We start from the raw sequence: 21,766 nt of genomic DNA on the forward strand, positions 1-21,766 counted from the left end.
GCGTGCCCAACCGCAGGAGCCTCACGCAGCAAACACAGCGGCTCTTCTTCTTGGTTCTTTCGGTAAAGTCACGTAGAATGGAAATAATAAAATAATAAAAATAAAACATAATAAAATAAGTCTCACGACGTTTCGGCCACAACGCAAGCAGCCGTCCTCAGGTGAAGAACAGGTCTGTCAGGTGAAGAACAGGTCTGTCAGAAAGACAGTGTCTTTCTGACAGACCTGTTCTTCACCTGAGGACGGCTGCTTGCGTTGTGGCCGAAACGTCGTGAGAATTATTTTATTGTTTTATTTTATTTCTTTTATTATTTCCATTCTACGTGACTTTACTGAAAGAACCAAGAAGATGAATCCCTGCAGTCACGAAAGCTTTAAATAGAAATTTTATTATGTTTTATTTGTATTATTTTATTATTTCCATTCTACGTGACTTTACTGAAAGAACCAAGAAGATGAATCCCTGCAGTCACGAAAGCTTTAAATAGAAATTTTATTATGTTTTATTTGTATTATTTTATTATTTCCATTCTACGTGACTTTACTGAAAGAACCAGGAAGATGAATCCCTGCAGTCACGAAAGCTTTAAATAGAAATTTTATTATGTTTTATTTGTATTATTTTATTATTTCCATTCTACGTGACTTTACTGAAAGAACCAAGAAGATGAATCCCTGCAGTCACGAAAGCTTTAAATAGAAATTGTATTATGTTTTATTTGTATTATTTTATTATTTCCATTCTACGTGACTTTACTGAAAGAACCAGGAAGATGAATCCCTGCAGTCACGAAAGCTATAAATAGAAATTTTATTATGTTTTATTTGTATTATTTTATTATTTCCATTCTACGTGACTTTACTGAAAGAACCAGGAAGATGAATCCCTGCAGTCACGAAAGCTTTAAATAGAAATTTTATTATGTTTTATTTGTATTATTTTATTATTTCCATTCTACGTGACTTTACTGAAAGAACCAAGAAGATGAATCCCTGCAGTCACGAAAGCTTTAAATTGAAATTTTATTATGTTTTATTTGTATTATTTTATTATTTCCATTCTACGTGACTTTACTGAAAGAACCAGGAAGATGAATCCCTGCAGTCACGAAAGCTTTAAATAGAAATTTTATTATGTTTTATTTGTATTATTTTATTATTTCCATTCTACGTGACTTTACTGAAAGAACCAAGAAGATGAATCCCTGCAGTCACGAAAGCTTTAAATAGAAATTTTATTATGTTTTATTTGTATTATTTTATTATTTCCCTTCTACGTGACTTTACTGAAAGAACCAGGAAGATGAATCCCTGCAGTCACGAAAGCTTTAAATAGAAATTTTATTATGTTTTATTTGTATTATTTTATTATTTCCATTCTACGTGACTTTACTGAAAGAACCAAGAAGATGAATCCCTGCAGTCACGAAAGCTTTAAATAGAAATTTTATTATGTTTTATTTGTATTATTTTATTATTTCCCTTCTACGTGACTTTACTGAAAGAACCAGGAAGATGAATCCCTGCAGTCACGAAAGCTTTAAATAGAAATTTTATTATGTTTTATTTGTATTATTTTATTATTTCCCTTCTACGTGACTTTACTGAAAGAACCAGGAAGATGAATCCCTGCAGTCACGAAAGCTTTAAATAGAAATTTTATTATGTTTTATTTGTATTATTTTATTATTTCCATTCTACGTGACTTTACTGAAAGAACCAGGAAGATGAATCCCTGCAGTCACGAAAGCTTTAAATAGAAATTTTATTATGTTTTATTTGTATTATTTTATTATTTCCATTCTACGTGACTTTACTGAAAGAACCAGGAAGATGAATCCCTGCAGTCACGAAAGCTTTAAATAGAAATTTTATTATGTTTTATTTGTATTATTTTATTATTTCCATTCTACGTGACTTTACTGAAAGAACCAGGAAGATGAATCCCTGCAGTCACGAAAGCTTTAAATAGAAATTTTATTATGTTTTATTTGTATTATTTTATTATTTCCATTCTACGTGACTTTACTGAAAGAACCAGGAAGATGAATCCCTGCAGTCACGAAAGCTTTAAATAGAAATTTTATTATGTTTTATTTGTATTATTTTATTATTTCCATTCTACGTGACTTTACTGAAAGAACCAGGAAGATGAATCCCTGCAGTCACGAAAGCTTTAAATGGACAGCGGCTCTTGCTCGCTTCGCCACTCGGCACTTATGAGGCAGCCCCATTCAGAGAGACAGAGACCGAACATCGCCGCGTTTGTTCCCTGCTGCTGAGACAGCGGCGATCGCTGTCCTCTGCACTGTTTAGGGTGGGAGAGAAGGGGCGGGGGAATGGGGGAGGGGAGGTGGGAGAGCGCATTTCTATTTGACCAGAGAGCTCTGCTAAAATAAGCAAGCGCACGAATGCCCGATGTGGGGTGAGGGCTGGGCAGTGTAGCTCGGATTTTAAACTCACGATGAAGAAAAGGGAACTGTTGAATGCGCGAATGAATGCCTCAGTCGCCTCAAAAGCCACAGAGCCGCAGTTCAACTTGAACTATGACTTATTTGGCATCATTTTCAAAATGCTTTACATGCGAGTCATAGTCCACGCACAAAGCACGCTCAATCGCACTCTCGTTGGCCATTGAACAATCCATTCTCTCTTGCTTGGGGTCCAGTGACTCCGGAGGTTTCGTTCGAGCGTCGAGGACGAGGGTTTGCCCCTAAAAGTCCCCACAACTGTTGTTGGCTGAGAAGTCGCAGCTTTCCCATGGTCACTTCCTGCGCTCATGCCCTCCCCTATTCCTCCTCCTCCTCGCCCCGTGAGAGGCCACTGTTGCTTCCTTCCACCGCAATCATCCCGTCAGTCACAGCAGCAACGGAATAACAGACTTCAGAAATCAATTTAATTTCTCGGGAAAAAAAATTCGCGAGTATGTATTCTTCACATTCTGCGCTGGAGGGGGGAGGGGAGTGGGGGGTAAACACGCTATACGAGTTGACTGCTCACCGCGGGACAAATCCAAGACCGGTGATCACGCCAACAGCGGTTTATTACCGGGCAGGAGCGACACACCCGAGGTGTTTCTGTCACAATTTGCACCGAGCGGTAGCAGCAGAGGCGAAACTGTGACTCAAGTGTTCGACGCACGCACACACGCAGATGTAGCACGTGTGCCTCGCAGCAATACGAGCCTGGCTTTCAATGTGTGTGGACTTTGTATGTTCTCACCCCTGTTCTCCGTGGATTTCCTCCGGTTGGGTCCAACAGATAAAAAATAAAGTACAGTGTAATAAGTATTGGCCAAACAATATCCCAGCGCTGAAACAAATAGCTGTAAATGACTTCATTGGAGATTGCACAGGAACAGCATTGTCTCCTTCAGCGAAGTTTGGCAGGACCCGCCTGGAAAAAAAAGTATCCAGACTCGATTAGGCTTTGCTGGGTAAATGAGTCAAACAAGAATACATCGCCGTACGCTCCCAGCAGTCGCTGGACTGAACAGCTGAGGTTGATCACACTGTGTTATCTTATCGTAACGTAGCAATGTTGCATCATGAAGACGAAGGTAGCGCGTGCGTTCAGAGTAAATGTCACACGTGGGTATGATGTGCTGGCAGAGTGGTTGGTGACACTGCGAAACGAACCTGGTGCCCGAGTTCGAGTCAAGGCGATGGCTGACACGAGCGAGAAGTGGTCGTGGGCTCACCCCTACTTCACCAATCCGCACTGAGCAGCTTAGTAGAGGAATGCTCACATTCATGGCGGACACTGAACGGGGAGGCCTTTCATCCAGCAGTGGACTGACAACCGTTAATATTATGTCTTTATTTTATAGTCAAATTTTACCTTTGTTTACAGATACGTTGACCTTGTCCGTTTGTTGGTTGAGGAGTTCTGTGTGTTTTTGTACATATTGTGTTTGTTGCGGAGGTAATTTTTAGGTTGTAGCCATTGGATCCTGGCGTGATAGTGAGTAAACGGTTGATGTCATCTGCGTGCAGGAGCGATGTTGGAGGGCCAAGGTTTTGTTATTAGGGTGCCGAGTTGTTTGATGTAAAGGTTGAAGAGAAGTGGTCCCTGAATGGAGCCCTGGGAAATGCCACAGGCAAATATCGAAGGGGGCTGATATTTGATTGTTTTATGCGAGTGTAGCGGTGGAAATGTCCACCATTAGAGCACAAAAACAGTTTGAGAATGGAGACAAACGTTGACTTTTTCCCTTTGACATGACTTTTAGATACTCTATATGAAGTCTGGTGCAGGCGGGTTGCTCCTGCAGGCCTGCGTTATATCCAATCATCGGAGGCAATGAATCAGAACTTGCAGCACGTTTTCTGATCCGTAATAAGCAGAGAAGATCCACTATACTCTTTGTTTTTTTACGGTAAAGTCACGTAGGTAAAAAATAAAATAAATCACGACGTTTCGGAGGCAACACAAGCTTCCGTCTTCAGGTGGCACCGTCACAGCAAAATTACTGTATCAAGTGATACAGTAATTGTATTAAGTGAAGTGAAGTAATTTTGCTGTGATGGTTCCACCTGAAGACGGAAGCTTGTGTTGCCTCCGAAACGTCGTTATTTAATTTATTTTAATTTTATTTTTTTCCTACGTGACTTTACCGAAAAAACCAAAGAGTATGAACCCTTGCAGTCACGAAAACTTTAAATCTAGAATTAAGATCCACTACAATTCCACTGCAGTTCACTGTTCATGTGGACAGTAAGCTCACGACAGGGTGGACACTTGCCTGGTATACAGGTGGCCGTGGGTTCGATCGCGACCCTGACGATACTTGTGTATTTGCGGAGTTTGCGGTGCTTGCGTTGAATTTTCTCCGGGTCCTTCGGTTATTTCCCTCCACATTTAGAGTATTTGGCTGATATACATTTCCACGTGATAAGCCACTTCGTTGAGCTATCATTTGTGGCGAGGTCGCTTTTGAAAAATATCTGTATAGCTCAGTGGGCCTTACCTGCTAAAATATAGGTCGTATAAAATTAACAGATAGAAACGCGACGCTTCTTTCTTTCTAAACTCGCCTGTAGTAGCGCAGCTGGGGAAGTAGCAGCGAGAAAAAATGCCTCTAAACTTCGCGTGTAGTTTAGAGTCCGATGCTGTTCAGCATCGGACTCTAAACTACACGGAGCTGAATACTCAACATGGCAACGCGGGTGTTACCATCGTCGGCATGCTGGTCTGGAGCCGCCAGGAACCAACCGTACCCGCTTAATTATGATGATCACCATCAGCAGCGTAATCAGTTTTCAGAACTTTCACTTACAAGGCGGCTATCATCTGGGAGGGTGGGCGAACAAGCGTCTCGATTAGAATATAATTAGAAACTAACCCGGCTGCACTCACGTCTCGCTCAACGTCTGACAAATGGAACTCATTAGGCACTAAATGAGCACCACTACGCACGAGAAATGAATCTCTCATCATGCAATCGGGCCACATCAACAAAGCCACTCTGCTTTCCCTGTTCGGGGAGGGTGGGGGGACAAAGGTGCCCCGTATAGCTTTGACATACTTTTTGGGGCAAGCGAGCACAATGCCTCGTGGAGGTATGTACATACTACACTAGGTGCTCATTTGAGGCTAAGCCGACCTCTGGGAGGAATATGATCGGTTCAGATAAAATCGTCACTGGTGTTGGCCGTGAGCGGGAATCGAATTCGGGGCACCGCGTTCGTAGCGTAGCGCGCTAACCACTACACTAACGCTTCCCGCATACTACCGCTAAAATGCAACATCCTATATAGCACATCCTTTAGACAGGGTGATCCCTTATTGATGACCTGGATAATGAACACCCCCGTTCTTGCCGGCTAATAAGACCCACGATCGTGGCCCCCGACATCACCACGGGGTAAGAGGAGTTCTCCTCTTTTGCAGAGATGATACTGGAGAACCGTCTGGCAGGTTTCGATTTCCCGCTCACAGCCAACATCGTTGATACATACCTCAACCGGTCCACCCCTAAGTCGACTCAGCTTCAACGATTGCCCGGTGCGGTGTGTAAACATCAGCAATGGCGAGAAAAAAAGCGACCGGGCGCGGTGCTAACCACCCATCCCCGGTTTTCGAATTATTAGGCGCTACTCGCTAAACCGCGCTTGTCCCAAAAGTCTGTTGAGGCTACACCGGGGGGGGGGGGGGGGGGGGGGTGGTCTGTGTCTTTGTTCTTCATTAGATTCGTCGCTGTCCGCGTCATCAGGGTGGCACGTGTGAGTAAACCATCAGGCAGGTGCAGCCACAAGGCGCGTGTAGACGCACCACGTTGCTTATGAGCGGAGACGATTGGTGAACGTTTGGGGAGGATACCTCGGGGGGTGGGCGGCGAGGACTGGAGTTCAAGAGACTCTGCTACGGCTGCAGATATACAGAGAGGGCACCGGGGGAGGGCCTGGAAGTGGATCTGGGAATAAGGGGGTCTGGGGAAAGAATTTCTGGAGAGAGAGAGAGTGAGAGAGTGGCTGTGGGAAGAGAGGGGAGTGAGAGTGCAACTTGAGAGATGGCTATCTCCTCGGGGTCCCGTGCGTCATGTCGGCACCGGGGGTCCCACCATCACCACCACCACCAGCACCACCGGGGTCTCTCCGTGTAGCAGCTGCAGGGAGAGCGGGGTCTGTGTGACTCGCAGGGCGTCTTTCGGCTGGAGCTGAGAGAGACACGTGGTGGCTTCATCACGAGGCCGTCGAGACTCAAATTCACCTGCAACGGATTCTTGTGGAACGTGGGAACACAACGTAGACACAAATACACCCCCCCCCCACCTGCACGTATGTATGTTTGTTGAACTTCTTTCGCGTCGTACGTAGCCAACCGTGCTAATCGCGCGGTACCGCGAAGTACGGCTGAGACATGGGGGGAAGCCATTCATCCAGCAGTAGATTGATGATGACTGATGATGGCAAATCCCTCACATCTGGTTGTATTGTTGATCTATCGTCTGCGTGCTGTGTGTGCCGTGTGTGTGTGTATACGCATATATATATAAACAAACACGAGGCAGCATTGAATGGCAGAGCAGCAGATGTATTGAATGCATCGGAGCGCTAATTGATTAGCTGAGTAAACACGCACTCGCGCGTGGAGACTGCATGGCGGCGCGCAGCGTCGTGTGGTGTGTGCCGGGGGGGGGGTGGTGGCTCTCCAATTACGGAGCAGCCGCTGGCATCGCGACGCCTCGGCTTCTGGGGCAGTCGGACTACCCGGCTGGTTGCCCCTAAGCGGCAGCGACGGCGAGAGCAAGGCTGGCCGGGCGGCTGTTTGCTCTGGCCGCACGCGGGTTTCTCTGGGCGCACGCGGGTGGCCCTGACCGCACGTGGGTGGCTTTCGTCGTCGTGGTGGTGGCGGTGGCCGTGGCATTAACGCCAACAGCACTCGACGCCGTAGTCTTGCGCGGCTACAGGAGCGATATCTGTGGCTTATTAAAGAATATTGTAGAAGCACATCGCGTTGATGTTCTGCACATCGATGTGGGGAGAGAGGTGGCTGCGTTAAGAACCCGGCGACACAAAGTTCGATTCCCGGTCACAGCCAACACCTGTGACGATTATCTGAACGCGTCCTGGGCCCTCCCCTAGGTCGAGTCGGCCTCAAAAGAGCACCAAATGAGTGAGTGTGTAAACATCGCCACTGGGGAGAAAAAGGGCAGTCGGGCGTGGTGTTGGTCACCTACCCGTCGTGGCCTTTATCGGTACTCGCTAACAGCACTTGCCCTGACAGTCTGTTAATGCTCTATGGGGGCTCTTTGTCTTATATATACGCACAACAACATCACACGACCGTACACTTGCATATGACATCTCGGGTGTGTTGTGTGGCTATTGAAGCAGCAAGTCTCCCGTGCCGTGTGTGTGGTAAACGAACACGCCTGCGATCTCTGACGCAGAAGGAACCCGCCTCGCGGATCTGTGATATTGAAACCCCGACCGCTGCACCGCGGATATTGTATGGTCAGTACCACAAAGCCGCGTTTCATGGCGACAAACACAAAAAAACTACCATCTGTACACAGACGATCGGTAGCACTCCGACGGCCCGTGTACCTCGATGATCCTCGCGGCCTGAATGCGTTTAAACACCTGAGATGCACCGCGGGGCTTCGTGACAGGCCGAGATGCCAACGGCAGCTGCGTGGGCCACTCAAGGACAACAATGCCAAGCGCTACCCCTGCCGCACGTCCCACGCACCACCACCACTATCGCACAACTGCACAACAACCACCACTATCGCACAACTGCACAACAACCACCACCACTATCGCACAACTGCACAACCAACACCACTACTGCCGCACAACCCAAACTCCACAACTGACGCTGCACGTCCCACGCACCACCACCACTATTGAACAACTGCACAACAACCACCACGACTGCTGCACAACCCACGCACCACCACCATCACCACCACTATTGAACCACTGCACAACCACCACCGCTAGTGCTACATGTCTCACGCACCACCACCACTATCGCACAACTGCACAACCACCACCACTGCTGCACAACCCACGCACCATCACCACCACTATTGAACCACTGCACAACCACCACCGCGAGCGGCCCACTGCCCACGCAGCCACTGAAAGTGTCAGCAGCCGGACGCTTCTCGTCCGCAGTGGGCAGCGACGCGCGCCCCTGAGCGGCGCCACCATTCGAGGCGCCTCCGATGATTCCGGGGCGCCGTGGCCTCTCTCCTTGTGCCACAGCAGAGGTCGGCACGGCAGGGTGGAAGGGTCGCACTGGGCGGCTCGAGGAACCCACGCGGCGCCACGAGCCACTCCGTCGAGTCGTGGCGAGTTTTTAATTAAAGAGCGGCACGAGCGACGAACGGCCCCGCGCTCATTCACAAACCGCCCTGACCCGGGCCGGGGTCGTCCGACTTGGGGGGGCGGAGGGAGGCGAGAGGGGCATTCACCGCGGCGCGCAGATGGCGTGGCGAGTCCCCGCACCGTCCCCGCGTCTCCTCCCTCCCGGGGGAGCTGCGGAGGCGACCGAGAGCTGCTGCAGCATCACCAGCAGCGAAAGAGTGTGGGGGAGGTGGTGGGAGGTTGTCGGTACCAATGTGTCCCTGCCCGCAAACGAAGCCGAGCGTGGACTTCGAGTCGGTGCGCCTCCGTGCCGCGGTGTTGGGGTTCCTTCTCGCTCCTTGCTCGCGCCGGCGGCTCCTGCTGCTTCCTTTAGCGGCGGCGGTTGCAGAGTGACCTTGAAATGGGAGGTGGGGGGTGTGAAAAGTCGCGATGGTGACTTGATCCGTGTGTCGCAGCCCGCAGTGGCTCGCGCGCGCACAACAACAACAACAACCGCTATTCGCCATGAAGTGGCGGTGACGTCACCACGGCGCTTGTGCCAGGCTATGTGCACTTTAAGACCACGTGAGGTCACGGGACAGACCCAGGTGCCATGGGTCGACTGGCAGATGCACCACCTGTGCCCTCTACTGTGACATCTTGCTGTGTTTTAGCCGCCCGGCGCTCTGCTCGTTGTTGTGAGCGTCGCTCCTCTGCCCTCCGTTGTTGTTGGAGGGCGACTGACTCCAACTGCCCAGTAGCTTCCTTCACGAGCCTCCTCCACAGAAGCCGATCTTGACACCGCTGGTACCAGTCATCGGCAAGTCCACTCAGCTCCACATCCTCCTGTACCACATTACTCCATCTCTTCTCTAAACCATGCCGCGCCCGTTTAGCCCCCTCTATTCTGCCGAACAAACGCTGTTTAGGCATGCGGGCTACATGACTCAGCCAACGCAGCCTTGCCTGCTGGAGGAGCTCACCGATAAGACTTTGTCCAGATCTTTAGAGGATTTGTGAGCTCCTCACACAATCCAGCCGGGTTAAATCTAAGATGTAGAGTAGGCAGGCCAGCCTGAATGTTTCTAACCGGCGAATATGTTTCATTCGGGGGGTCCACGTTTCACAAGCATAGAGAAGGGAGGGCGTGATCTTGGCTGAGAAGACCCGAAGCTTTCTGTGGAGCGATAGACCAGGTAGCTACACAGCGTTATTCAGCCAATGAAAAAATAATGCCGCTCAACTCATTCGGAGTGAGACCACTGCTGTCAAACCAGAAGTGGGCATAAGCACACTGCCCAGGTATGGAAAACTCTCCACTCTCTCCACAACTGCCCCATCACCAATGGGGAGTTGAGGGGTTGAGTGTTTGGTGCACAAAATACCCAGGCAGGTGCTCTTTGTAGCATGCTCCAGGTCTAGCGGCAGCGCCTCTAACTCCTCCTCTGAGTAACCAGCAATCACCAAATAATCAGCATACATAACATGGTTGACCAATAGGGAGCTATTCCTCGACCGAATCCGGGCATCGACCAGCCTCCCATTGTATCTGTACCAGATGGTAAAGCCATGGAAGGCTTCTCGAACTATATGGTCGAAAAAGATGTTAAATAATGGACATCCCTGTCGCACCCCAAAGTAAACAGGGAATAGCTCCGACTCCCGGCCACCTAGCTTTACCCGGACCTGCCCACCATCATGAATGCCCTTATTGATTGTGAGTAGAGAGTCAGGGACTCCGAAAGCACTAAAAACAACCCAGAACCCAGGCCTATTGATGGTATCATAGGCCTTGACTAGGTTAATAAAGCAGAGATGTAGGACCTGTTGGAATTCCCTCCACCTCTGTTGTAGCAAATGGACAGAAAATATGACTTTTGTGTAGGACCACCCTGGCCAGGAACCACATTGGGGCTCCACATGCCTCTCCTCAGCGTCCCTGGCAAGGTGATGTTGAACAATCCTTGCCAGGACCTTTCCCGGCACACTGAGGAGGGAGATGCCCCTGTAGTTGTTACAGTGTATGCGGTCTCCATTAAAGAGGGCGGCCACCAGGGCATCCTTCAAATCCTGCGGAACTCGTCCAGTGGTCCAGAGATTCATTATGATGTCATTTAGGGCAGTCTGCACACAAACGCCACCCTCCCTCGGCATTTCGCTTGGGAGATCATCTCTGCCTGGCGCTTTTCCTGCGGATCACCTTCCGTACTTCCTCAACAGATGGCACTTCAGCCAGTCACTCACAGGAGGTGACTACTTCTTCTAATATTTGACGCACGGAAACACTTTGCCCCATGATGTTTTTTTTTCAGTATGAGGGATTTCCCCTCCCCCAAGACCTCACAGAATTGCTCAGCAAATCTGCGAACCTGTTTTTGGGTGTCGGAGATTGGATCACGGTTTCTTAACCCTAAGGATGGTGATACATGTGACACTGCAAGTTACTTTTTTGATAGAGTTAAAGGATGATTTGTGATTGCAAGCTACTGAAGCAGATTCCATCTCCTCAGCAACCCGCGACCACCACTCATCCTTGCAGTGCCGCACGGCTCTCCAAACCTCCAAGCGAAGGCTGCGGTAAACCTCATCATTCTCCAACGTGGCATACCGAGACGGTGGGAGTGGGCTTGTCGCTTTTTCTCAACTAACCTGAACACCTCCTCTGTCAGCCAGGGTTTCTGGGAGGTCTGGACCGCGTACCCAAAGCAGCCATTGCAGCTGCATGCGTCACAGTCCTAAACCTCGCCCATTTACCAGAGGTGGGACAAAGTCATTGTTATGCAAGTCCAAGTCGAGTCTGAAGTCATCAAATTCATGACTCGAGTCTGACTCGAGTGCAAGTCACATGACTCGAGTCCACACCTCAGAGGTGGGACAAAGTCATTGTTATGCAAGTCCAAATCGAGTCTGAAGTCATCAAATTCATGACTCGAGTCTGACTCGAGTCCAAGTCACATGACTCGAGTCCACACCTCAGAGGTGGGACAAAGTCATTGTTATGCAAGTCCAAGTCGAGTCTGAAGTCATCAAATTCATGACTCGAGTCTGACTCGAGTCCAAGTCACATGACTCGAGTCCACACCTCTGCCATTTACCCTCGACATCAGGAGGAGTGGGGGACGATGCCAACCCCAGCTGCAAGAGGTAATGAAATTCTCCCTTGCAACTTTCATCAGCTAGCTGAGACCAGGCCATTGTGGGTTTGAATGGGGTCCTAGATGGACACCCACCACCAGTGTAAAAATGGCAGGCCCATCTTACAGATGACAAACCAATGGTCAGTGGGCAGATCAGCTTCACGGTAGGTCCTGGTATCAAGGACATGAGTCCGCTTCTGCTCTTCCGTCATTATATAGTCCAGCAGATGTTCTTGCTTGGACCCTACATCCATGATGTTGTGTGGAGGCGCCGATGATGAAACAGCGTGTTGATAATTACAAGCCCATGGGCTGCAAAAAAGTCTAGCAGCCTTCTACCGTTGTGATTGAGCTGATCTGGCCCGTGCCTTCCAATCACTCCAGCCCAGGTGCCGGCATCATAACCCATTTGGTCATAGAAGGCATATGACTCATTGGCCTTGCCTGCATCCTTCCACTGATGTTCATCTTCGGTGGGGACATAAGCAACCACCACCACCACTCCTCGCCTCTGGTTGATGGAGAGGCGAGCTTACATTAGTTTGGGGCTTACAGCTTCCCACACCTCACCGCCACGCTCCCACATCCCCTTCATTCTTTTGTTCAGAAGAGACACTCCCTGTTGTTTGGCAGTCTCCTGCCCCGAGTAAAGGACTGTTCACCCCTCATGGTGACTGGGGCCAGAGCCAGTCCACCGGACCTCCTGAATACCACAGAGATCCAGGCGGTACCAGTCCAACTCCCGACAGATGAGCACAGCAGCCTCTCCTCCGCAGTGAGCGTTCGAATATTCCATGTGGCCACTCGCAGTGGCTTCTTTCCATTTCTGTGTGTGCACACACATACACACACACGTATCACCTCCTGAGCACAACACCACGCGCGTGCTCTGTCTTCGCCACCGCGCTGGCAGACGCAAGACGCCGTCCCTGATAACCCGGCATCACGTAATGCTTTTGCGATCCCATTTCAGAGCTGTTTCAAAGGTCGGACAGCTAAGCGCGAGGTCTGATCAGAGGGCTAATGAACCCCCTGCTCTGAACCAGACGCGTCTTCGCGTCGCGCATAAATCCTCCTCCCATGCGCGTTCTCATTGATTCGGTGTCATATCGATTCTCTCGGCACAGCGCGGTTCTGTGCGCAGTGCGCGTTCCTTTGTCTGCCGGTCGCTGCGCACGGGGGTGGGAGGTGGGAGGTGGGGGCGCAGGGTTAATTGTAATCAAGCAACCATAGCGTCGTGATCTCCACAGGGGGAGGGGGGGGCTGTCAGAAATCTCAGCGTTTGCGCCCACACGCCCCCATCCACGCTTAACAATTGCTCACCCTTGCAAATGCAAATCAGCGATGCCCTCCTGCGCGCATTCATCAGTTGATTGGTGACCGCGGAGAGATGTGACGCGTGGAGAGACGCGAGAGCAGGCAGACACGACTGGGATTTGAGAAAAAAATTGCCATAAAAGCAGGATTTGGCCGGTTTCATTTCTCTGAAGATATATATATTCGGTGTTTAATTCCCAATTCGAGATGCATGTTTACAAGCGTGGAGTAATCCTCCCCGGCTCTTGTGACTTTATCAAAACACGTGCCCAAGCGCCGTTTATTCGTGATCTCTGCGTGCCAAACCAGGCCATGACCGATTAATCTCATTTCGGTTGGAACTCCAAGACGACAACATGGTCGTTGTGTCTTTTTTTCTGTTCCGAATGAGGTCACCCACAAAGGCGCAAGACTCACAAAGGCGCTCCGAAATGCCCGGCGTATTTTAAGGCTTTTGCAAAACCACTGAGCGAAACCATCACCGTCATCACTATCATCACCATCGTCCTATATTCTCATAAGGCACATGGCCCTGCAGGGGATCGCGAGCAAGAGAGACAGCAGATGAAAGCCGTTCTCAGCAAAGCGTAAACTTGCACTGCACAATGCCAAATTGACAAACCGTAATTACATGTCAACAGGCAGAGAGATGGAAACGAAATGAATGACATTGGGCTGCTGCTGTGAATGGACCAATTCTTGTTTGTACATAATTTGGGATTGCATAGCAGCGTTATGGGATGGAGCGGTGGTGCAGCGATTAGCGCAATGCATTATTAATCCGGTGACATGAGTTTGATTTCCACGGCTAATTTATCGGTGACGAATGATATCTGCACCAGTCCTGAGACCCCCCCTCCCTTCCCCTTCACAAACCCACACAAACCCACACAAACCCACACAAACCCACACAAACCCACACAAACCCACACAAACCCACACATTCACCAGCCAAGTGACTGACAAGGCGTGGGGAGGTCTTCATCAAGCAGTTGATTGACACAGAGCTTCCAAATAGCATTGCACGACTCATCTCTGCAGTCCTCGATTGTCATAGAACCTTAGTGGATATTTCACCGCAGTTTACTGGGGGGGGGGGGGGGGTAAAAAAAATGGACATGATTTTGTGACACGTTGAACACTTTTTTTTTATGACCGCAACCACTTTATCCAAGACACCATTCCACAATTACGGATAAAGCACAACCGAGGAGCTTCACGCTGCAACATAAACACACGACCCCGGGCGCAGAGTTTGTGTAACGCGCGCAACGCCCGGTTAATTAACGGCGCCAGGGGGGCCCCACAGATGTGGCGAGATTTCCCCGCAAGTAAAACCATCATCGATTCTCAGCTCAACAAAAGAGCACAGGCACGCAGGTCAATAACACAGTCTGTGTGTGTGTGTGTGTGTTTTATTAAGTTTTTGAATCGGTGCCTCTTGATGATCCACGGACAAACACTGAATTCCCCGTCTTCGTGCGGAGCTCGTGGTGTCACTTGTACCCCATAAATCATCTTCCGCACCGGTCGGCCGGTGCCAATTCAGTTGACGCCAGCATTTAGCGACAGGTCCTCGCAGGAACCCACCCAGCCAAGTTGCACGTGGGCCACGGGCGCAGGCCGCCAGGCTCGTCAAGCGTACGGCAGGTCAGACGCCGGGTCAAAGCAAACGGCAAGTCGTGGGTTATCGGAGAGAGAAGAATTTGCCTCCCATCGCTGTCTGGCTTGAACTTGGTGCAACGGGCTCACCGCCATCGTGGGGACGTGAGAGAGAAGGGGGCGGCGGTTTGAAGCGTGAACGGGAGCGATCCTGGGAGCGCTTCCACCTTGAAGGACAAATTATAAATTAGACTGCACATGTGCCACGGGTGAGTTCTTTATATTTTATTCAAGTACAAAAATAAAGTCTTTGGAGTAACAAATATATACACCGGCTCTTCCTCCACGGACACTCTGTACAGCTGCCTCGAGTTTACAAGATAAATAAAAAGTCCTGCGAACAGCGTAAATACTGATTGCCTAACCATGCGGGTCGGCGCTATTCCCCCGAAACGACTTTAAAAAATTGCAAATGATAGGAGTGCAAACACGGAAAATATGCAAATGAGGTAATCCCCTTTCAATCGAACTTAAAAAACAAAAACAGAATATTGCACTTAAAATCAAACACGAACTAACCTATCGGCTGACTGCCATGGAAATGACGTTTGCACGACCGAACCATAAATAATGTGCAATGCGACGTGACGCGCTGTATAAATTAGGTGAATCAAATTTAACGAAAAACTTTCCTCGCTGCGTCGCTCACTCCGCCGAGCGGACGGCCACGCGAAGCCACCCCCCCACTGCCCCCCGCGCGGAACGCTCCGAGCTCGGCGGGACGCGCCGAGAGACGCACCGCGGGCCAAGGTTCCGCACGCGCGGCTCAACGCGCGCACGCAGGCAGGCCACGAGCACGGCACAGCGGGGACCGGGCACACGGCGCGGTTCGCGTGCCGCCACGGTCAAGCGTGGCGCGTGTGTTGGCCGTTGAGGAATACCCCTCGCACGGGAAGGGCCCCACCACCGCCACGCCATCTGGGTGCCACCACCAGCAGCAGCAGCAACGGCGACGACAGCAACAGCAGCTTGACGGCGCACGCTACCCTGGGCTACACTGCCTGCTTCTGCTGCTGCTTTCTCTCCCACCATTTACCATCACCGTCACTCCCACCACCATCACCACCACCATCACCATCATCACCATGCGGGAGGAGATGCCTGACCAAGGGAGGGAGGGGCGGGCACCTCATGGATGGAGAGGTTGTGCAGGAACCATGTTGCGTTAGTATAAAAAGGGGGATGCAGGGGTGCAAAAAGGTGAGGGGGTGGGGGGTCGCGGAGTGTGAAGGTTGGAGGAGTGGGGGGAGGGGGGGGGTCCCCGCGGTGCGGTGGAGGACACCCCACGCAGCCCTCAAAAAACGACGCATGCTGATGGTCACCCAGCTGGACCGGTCAAAAAAGCACAGCATGGAAGGGCACAACCCTGAGAATGAGGTTACACCTTGACGATGGTGGTGGGAACAAGGTCACCGTGACACGCGGGGGGGGGGGGGTAGTTGGGGGGGCGGAGTGGGGGAGGGGGGAGGAGGCACTTGGCTGCCTGCTCCAAGTCAGTGGTAACCCAAAACAAAAATATATGTGTGGAATCAACTACCATGCGTGTTTTTATTTACATGTTATTTTATTTCTCTCATGGAATCAAAGTTGCCCCATCTGTGTCGAATTACCGCCTCGCCGCTGCTGTGGCCACCGGCCGTCATCGGCGACCCGAAGTCTCGGTCGGCGATGGGTTTGTAAAAGTTTTTTATTTCGCCGTTCCCTCTTCGTGTTTTAGTTTTTTTGTTTTTGTGTACCGCTCGTTTTTCGTCCAAAAAAAAAAACTCGCGCAAATCGAGCCTTGGGTGAAAGGGGGTGAGCAATTTGCGGTCGAGCGGCGGGGGGGGGGGGGGGGGAGGAGTTGGGGGGGAGGGGGGTGGTGGCGCGGCAGGCGGCGCGAGACGATGGACTGACGGAGCAACTGTTTCGCTGTGGGATGTTGAAGGTGCTCAGTTAGAACCCGAGTGGATGGACCGTGAGGCTTGCGACAGGCAGAGATAAAAATGAGACAGGAGACACAGAGTGATGCGATGGACAAAAGCACATATTTATAAATGATAATGAGTATAATAGAAATATCCTCTACAGCATTCAACTCCAACAGTTTCACACACACAAAAAAACACTAGCATGGTACAAACCCCTCAATCACTGTCCGGACTTGATTAAGAGTGGTTAAATAATTTAAAGGCTAAATGAGAAACGTCGCCTCACAGATGTCAGGAGTTACATGAAAAATGGTATCAACAAATCGTTCGCCACAATTTGTTTCAAAGAAATGGAGACTAGGACAACCTGGCCACGTGGGAGCTTCATTTGTTTCTAACTATGAAGAATGTAAACTCATCTTCCTGTTTTGAAGGAGGGAGGGGGGGGGGGGCAGGGAGGGGTGGGGGCACGGAAAGGTAAAGGACAAGGGGCAATGACAGGGTGGCGAGGAGGAGGGGGGGGGGGGTCATTTCAGCTGTGGAATGAGAAATTCAAGTAAAGTTATTTTTTAGTTTTATACAACTCTGCATTTCAGTAACGTTGCTTTGTAAGTAGTACAATGATGAGCAAAACATTGAAAAGCAATAGAACATGGAGAGAAAGTGCACGTCGTACAGACCCAGTTAAATATTATTTCACATACTCCACTTAAAAGTTACAAACAATACTTTTTTTCTCTCAGAAATACTTCTAAGCAGGCGAACATGCACACACCGCCGATGGTAAATTCCGCACGTTAAATGCGTTTGGCAAAGCTGCGTCGAGCGCCGCTGGCTAACGGCACTCTCTGCAAACGAGCTCGGTTAAGCGTGGTCTGGGAAAATGTCACGGCAGATAAATTGTATTTTTTTTTAAAGATTAATACGATAACTACGGAGATGTTGGGCTTAACGGGAACACAGAGCTTAAGCCGACGACACAACAAGATCCTGGAAAAAGTCACAGCGTTAAGACAAATCGTGAGAGCAATTAAAAGCGGGCCCGCTGAGCGATTGACTGCACGCCGCGGCCCATGAGTGAATATGCAACTGTGGGTCGCCTCAGAGCGTTTTTCTTGCCCCACGTTTCACGCTCGCCGCTATCCCTTTCGGCAGACCGCTTATGCTACGACGTGGGAAACTATACAACGCTGCGCACGTTACGTAATGAGACGAACGGGCGATGGAGCCCTGGGCGAGGAGGCTGCGCTGTTCCTGCCACACCACCCCCCGCAGAGTGAAGTGGAACGACACGCAAAGCAGGGCAAGCCGACGCGCGGCTTCACAGGTGCCGGGAGAACGCTCGCTCGGAACGTTGCAACCTCGGCAGCACGCGAGCCGAGGCCAGCCCCCTGCGGGATCCGGCGCTCAGGCGGGATGTGAGAAACGATTAATTAAACGACGGCGCTAATGAAAACGGCGTGAACATTTCCGAGTGACCCATAGTTGCATATTAACACTGGGGGGGGGGCGGAGGGAGGGGGGAGGGGGAGGCGGGGGGCGCACTTAAGCGAGGGGACCTTCGGATCGTCGCGGCGACCGGAGCGATTGGGTGGGGGGCGTCGTTCGCATGGCACGCGGCACGCGGCACGCGGCACGCGGCACGCGGCACGCGTCCCTTGCTGCGGGTACGGGGCACGGGCATTTTGCTCGAGAGCGCGGCTCGGAGCGACTGGCCCGCGCTCTGCGAGTGAGAGTATTTCTCCACGTTTAAAAGCAGTTTGGCAACTCACATATGCTCGCTGTATGTCACATATAGTGCACCTATGGCGTACATTAAAAACCCCTCACATTTGCATTCCATGTCCATGCAATTACACAAATTCCACTTTTTTTTTGTTTAAACACCAATCGCACATATTAGCATAATACGTATTCCGCATACCAAAAATCTATCCTACAATTCAAACGGGTTGTTGTTGAACAGCTATGAAAACTAGTTTACTGTACATCAAAATACTGTCTCTAGATATATTTTCAGTACAGTTGGCACTTGCACACGTTTTAAACACGGCTACGGGGTCAAATGTGATGGGGGGGGGGGGGCGGGGAAACCGGCGGGACTCCACAGCGCAAAAGGAATCGACGTGACGTTGAAACCTGGCCACAACAACAACAACAAAATACCCAGCACAAATCCAAATAAACATTTGTTTTCTTTTAAAACCACGTACATTCAAAACAAAGACGAACGGCAAAAAAACGAACATCCGAGTGAAAACAAAACGACATCATCTATCTACAACGCATTTGGTCATTCTAAAAATATGCCTAAAACGTTTGTAAATTGTAATCGTTATTACTATACATATATATTTTGTTTTCTGTAATTACTATGTAAGTCGCATGCATACGTTGTCCAATGCAGCTGCACTTGAAACCGACATGGAGTAAACAGCCATAGTCTTGGCAAACCGCTGAGTAATTATTGCCACCCTCCTCTTGCTGTATTCTCGCTGTTTAATCGGCCGCCGATGATCGGGAAACGGAAAGTTGCCGCGTGGAGTTTTTTTTTCTTTCTTTCTTTCCAGCAGCATTAACACCTGGGCCCCACGCTCGCCCTCCCTCGCACGCCTCACTTAAAGCTGATAAGACTTGTCAAGAGCGCTTGTAGCCACTTAAAACTGTATACGCACACACACACATAAGTATATAAACAATAACATCGAGCTAAACAAAAACCGCACACACAAAGGTCATATATTAAAAGACGCAGCTTATTAATAAGGGTGCCTTCATTTTTCTACATACAATAGTCAGTGACGAAAATTAAATTAGTTGTCGGTGTGGCACGTTCAAGAGAGGAGGAAGAGGAGGCTTCTGCCTTCCTGCGGTGGCCCACTGGCCTCGCCCCTGACGGCGCTTCCTAAAAGACTTCAAAACTGGGTTCGAGTCGCGCGCCTGGGGTGACGTATCCCGCTACGCTAGGCGCTTGAGCATAAAATTGCACTTAGCGATCTGTGCTCAAGTGGCCGACTCCTGGACATCAGGTTCCAAACGTTATTTTTTTTTTTTGAACAGGAACAGGTCGAGCTGTTCAATGTGCCACCGAGGAATCCAATTCGTCGTGTGCTTTGCCCTCCGTTCTCCTCACGAGAAGCGTCTACGCGCAACGTACGATTGCGCATCCGCCGTTGTTGTTGTGTGCGACGGACGGGAACGCCGCCTCGGCCATTGCCCTGCATCGAACTGCATTGTGCTAAACGTTTTTTTTGTTCAGAATAGGTTGCAGCGCACACCAGGGACCAGTTAGGAACCATTTTAGAAAAGAAACGTGTGACATCTTGAGTTTGGCAGGCAGGAGGGGATAACAGGGGGGGATGCACGGGGGGGGAAGAGGGGGACCTGGTGGGTGTTGTTTGAGAAATGGGGGTTGGATGCGTGGGGGGGGTGTGGGAGAAAGATGGGACGGCCAAAGCCGGAGCGCGACGCTACCCGACCTTCTGCGGGTTGGTGGCGCGCAGGCCCTGCTCGTAGACGATGCGCTGCGTGATGAGGTACTGTGCGGCCTGCGTCGAGGCCGGGGGCCCCGTTATCGTCACCTTGCGGTTGCGCGTCCCCGGCACGAACTCGCCCTTCTTGGAGATCTGGATGCGGGCGCCCGTCATCTCCTGGTACTCCACCAGCGTCTTTCCCCCCTTGCCGAGGATGGCGCCCACCAGGTTCTCGGGCACCGCGATCTCCAGCGCGTCCTTGCCGCCGTCGTGCTTTTCTCCACCGAGCAGAGCGCCGGCCATGAGCGGCGTGGCCGCCGAGCCCATGTACCCGCCGTTGGCGGCGATGCCCGCCGCTCCCAGGCCGCCCAGCGAGAACGCGCCGGGGGCCCCGCCGGCCGCGGCCGCCGCGGCGCACGCGGCCGCGGCGGCGGCGGCGCCCCCCGAGCTGGGCATGCCGCCCGCCTCGTTGGCGTAGCTCGCGAGGATGTTCGCCGCCGCCATCGCCGACGGGCTGGAGCCGAACATGGGCGTCGGCGCGGCCGGCGCCAGGCCCAGTGCCAGCCCGGGCCCCGGCAGGCTGTAGCCGTAGCCCGCCAGGGTGCTGAGCGCCGACGAGATGGCCACCAGGTCGGTTCCGCCGAAGCCCGACAGCACGGTCGGGAAGGCGGCCACGTTGGCAAGGCCGGCGTGGCCCAGTAGTCCCGCGGTGGGCATCACGTCCCCTGGGGAGATGCCTGGCGCGGGGCTGGCGTACGGGGAGCCGGTGGGGTTGGCGTTGGCCACGGGCCCCGTGATGCCGGCATAGCTGATGTTGAGGCAGCTGCCGCTCTGCGGGTCCTCCTGGATCTTCTGGACGATGAGCTGCACGGCGTGGCGTGACTGCTCGGGCTCGCCGCTCACCGTCACCACGCGCTCCTGCAGGCTGCCGCCCTCCGGCTTCTGCGAGAGCTGCACCCAGGCGCCCGACTGCTCCATCATGGACTTGACGGTAGCGCCACCCTTGCCGATGATCAGCCCGGCAGTGGTGTTCGGCACGATGATTTTCGCCTGAAAAACAATTGCGCACAAATGCAAAGGCCGATGAGAGAAGGGTTACCGTCGCCCACAGCGATCAAATCTCCTCCGAACAATTTTTTTTGCCAGAGTGGAATTATCCTGTGACAGGTGTCATCATAAAAGGCATTGTGCCAGCTCACAATTCATCTGCGACTCCACCGTCTTTAAATCTGCCGCATAACAAACAAGAGGCTCTGACCGCCCACTCTTACCCATTCCGCTCAAATCCTCACCCCCCACCACTGCCTCACCCCCCCCCCCCCCAGTTCACTCAAAACAAAGGCATTCCATCTCTCAATGGGTGTTGGGGCTGCTTTGTCTGCTGTTCCCTCAGCGGGCTCAGTTCATCCAAAAGAAATCAGCATCGAGTTACGGCGGCGACATTATAATCTTCTCGCACGCATAAAAAAAAA

General features: G+C 51.1%; 1 protein-coding gene across 6 annotated transcripts in view; it reads right to left on the bottom strand.

Annotated features, from left to right (window-relative positions):
* Positions 1 to 15,124: 15,124 nt before the first annotated feature.
* The window catches only part of LOC133347058 (RNA-binding protein Nova-1-like), a 36,283-nt gene continuing 29,641 nt past the window's right edge, over positions 15,125 to 21,766 (bottom strand). For 4 of the 6 annotated variants that reach the window (XM_061558955.1, XM_061558959.1, XM_061558958.1 and 1 more), the window contains exon 4: positions 15,125 to 21,344. In XM_061558955.1, coding sequence (XP_061414939.1) covers positions 20,292 to 21,344 — 1,053 coding nt within the window. In that variant the 3' untranslated portion in view covers positions 15,125 to 20,291. The remainder of the gene's footprint in view (positions 21,345 to 21,766) is intronic. The other 2 variants (XM_061558957.1, XM_061558956.1) reach the window with 2 other exon arrangements.

This window comes from Lethenteron reissneri, chromosome 25, assembly GCF_015708825.2.
Source record: "Lethenteron reissneri isolate LAM-NWPU_2019-01 chromosome 25, ASM1570882v1, whole genome shotgun sequence".
NCBI lineage: Eukaryota > Metazoa > Chordata > Hyperoartia > Petromyzontiformes > Petromyzontidae > Lethenteron > Lethenteron reissneri.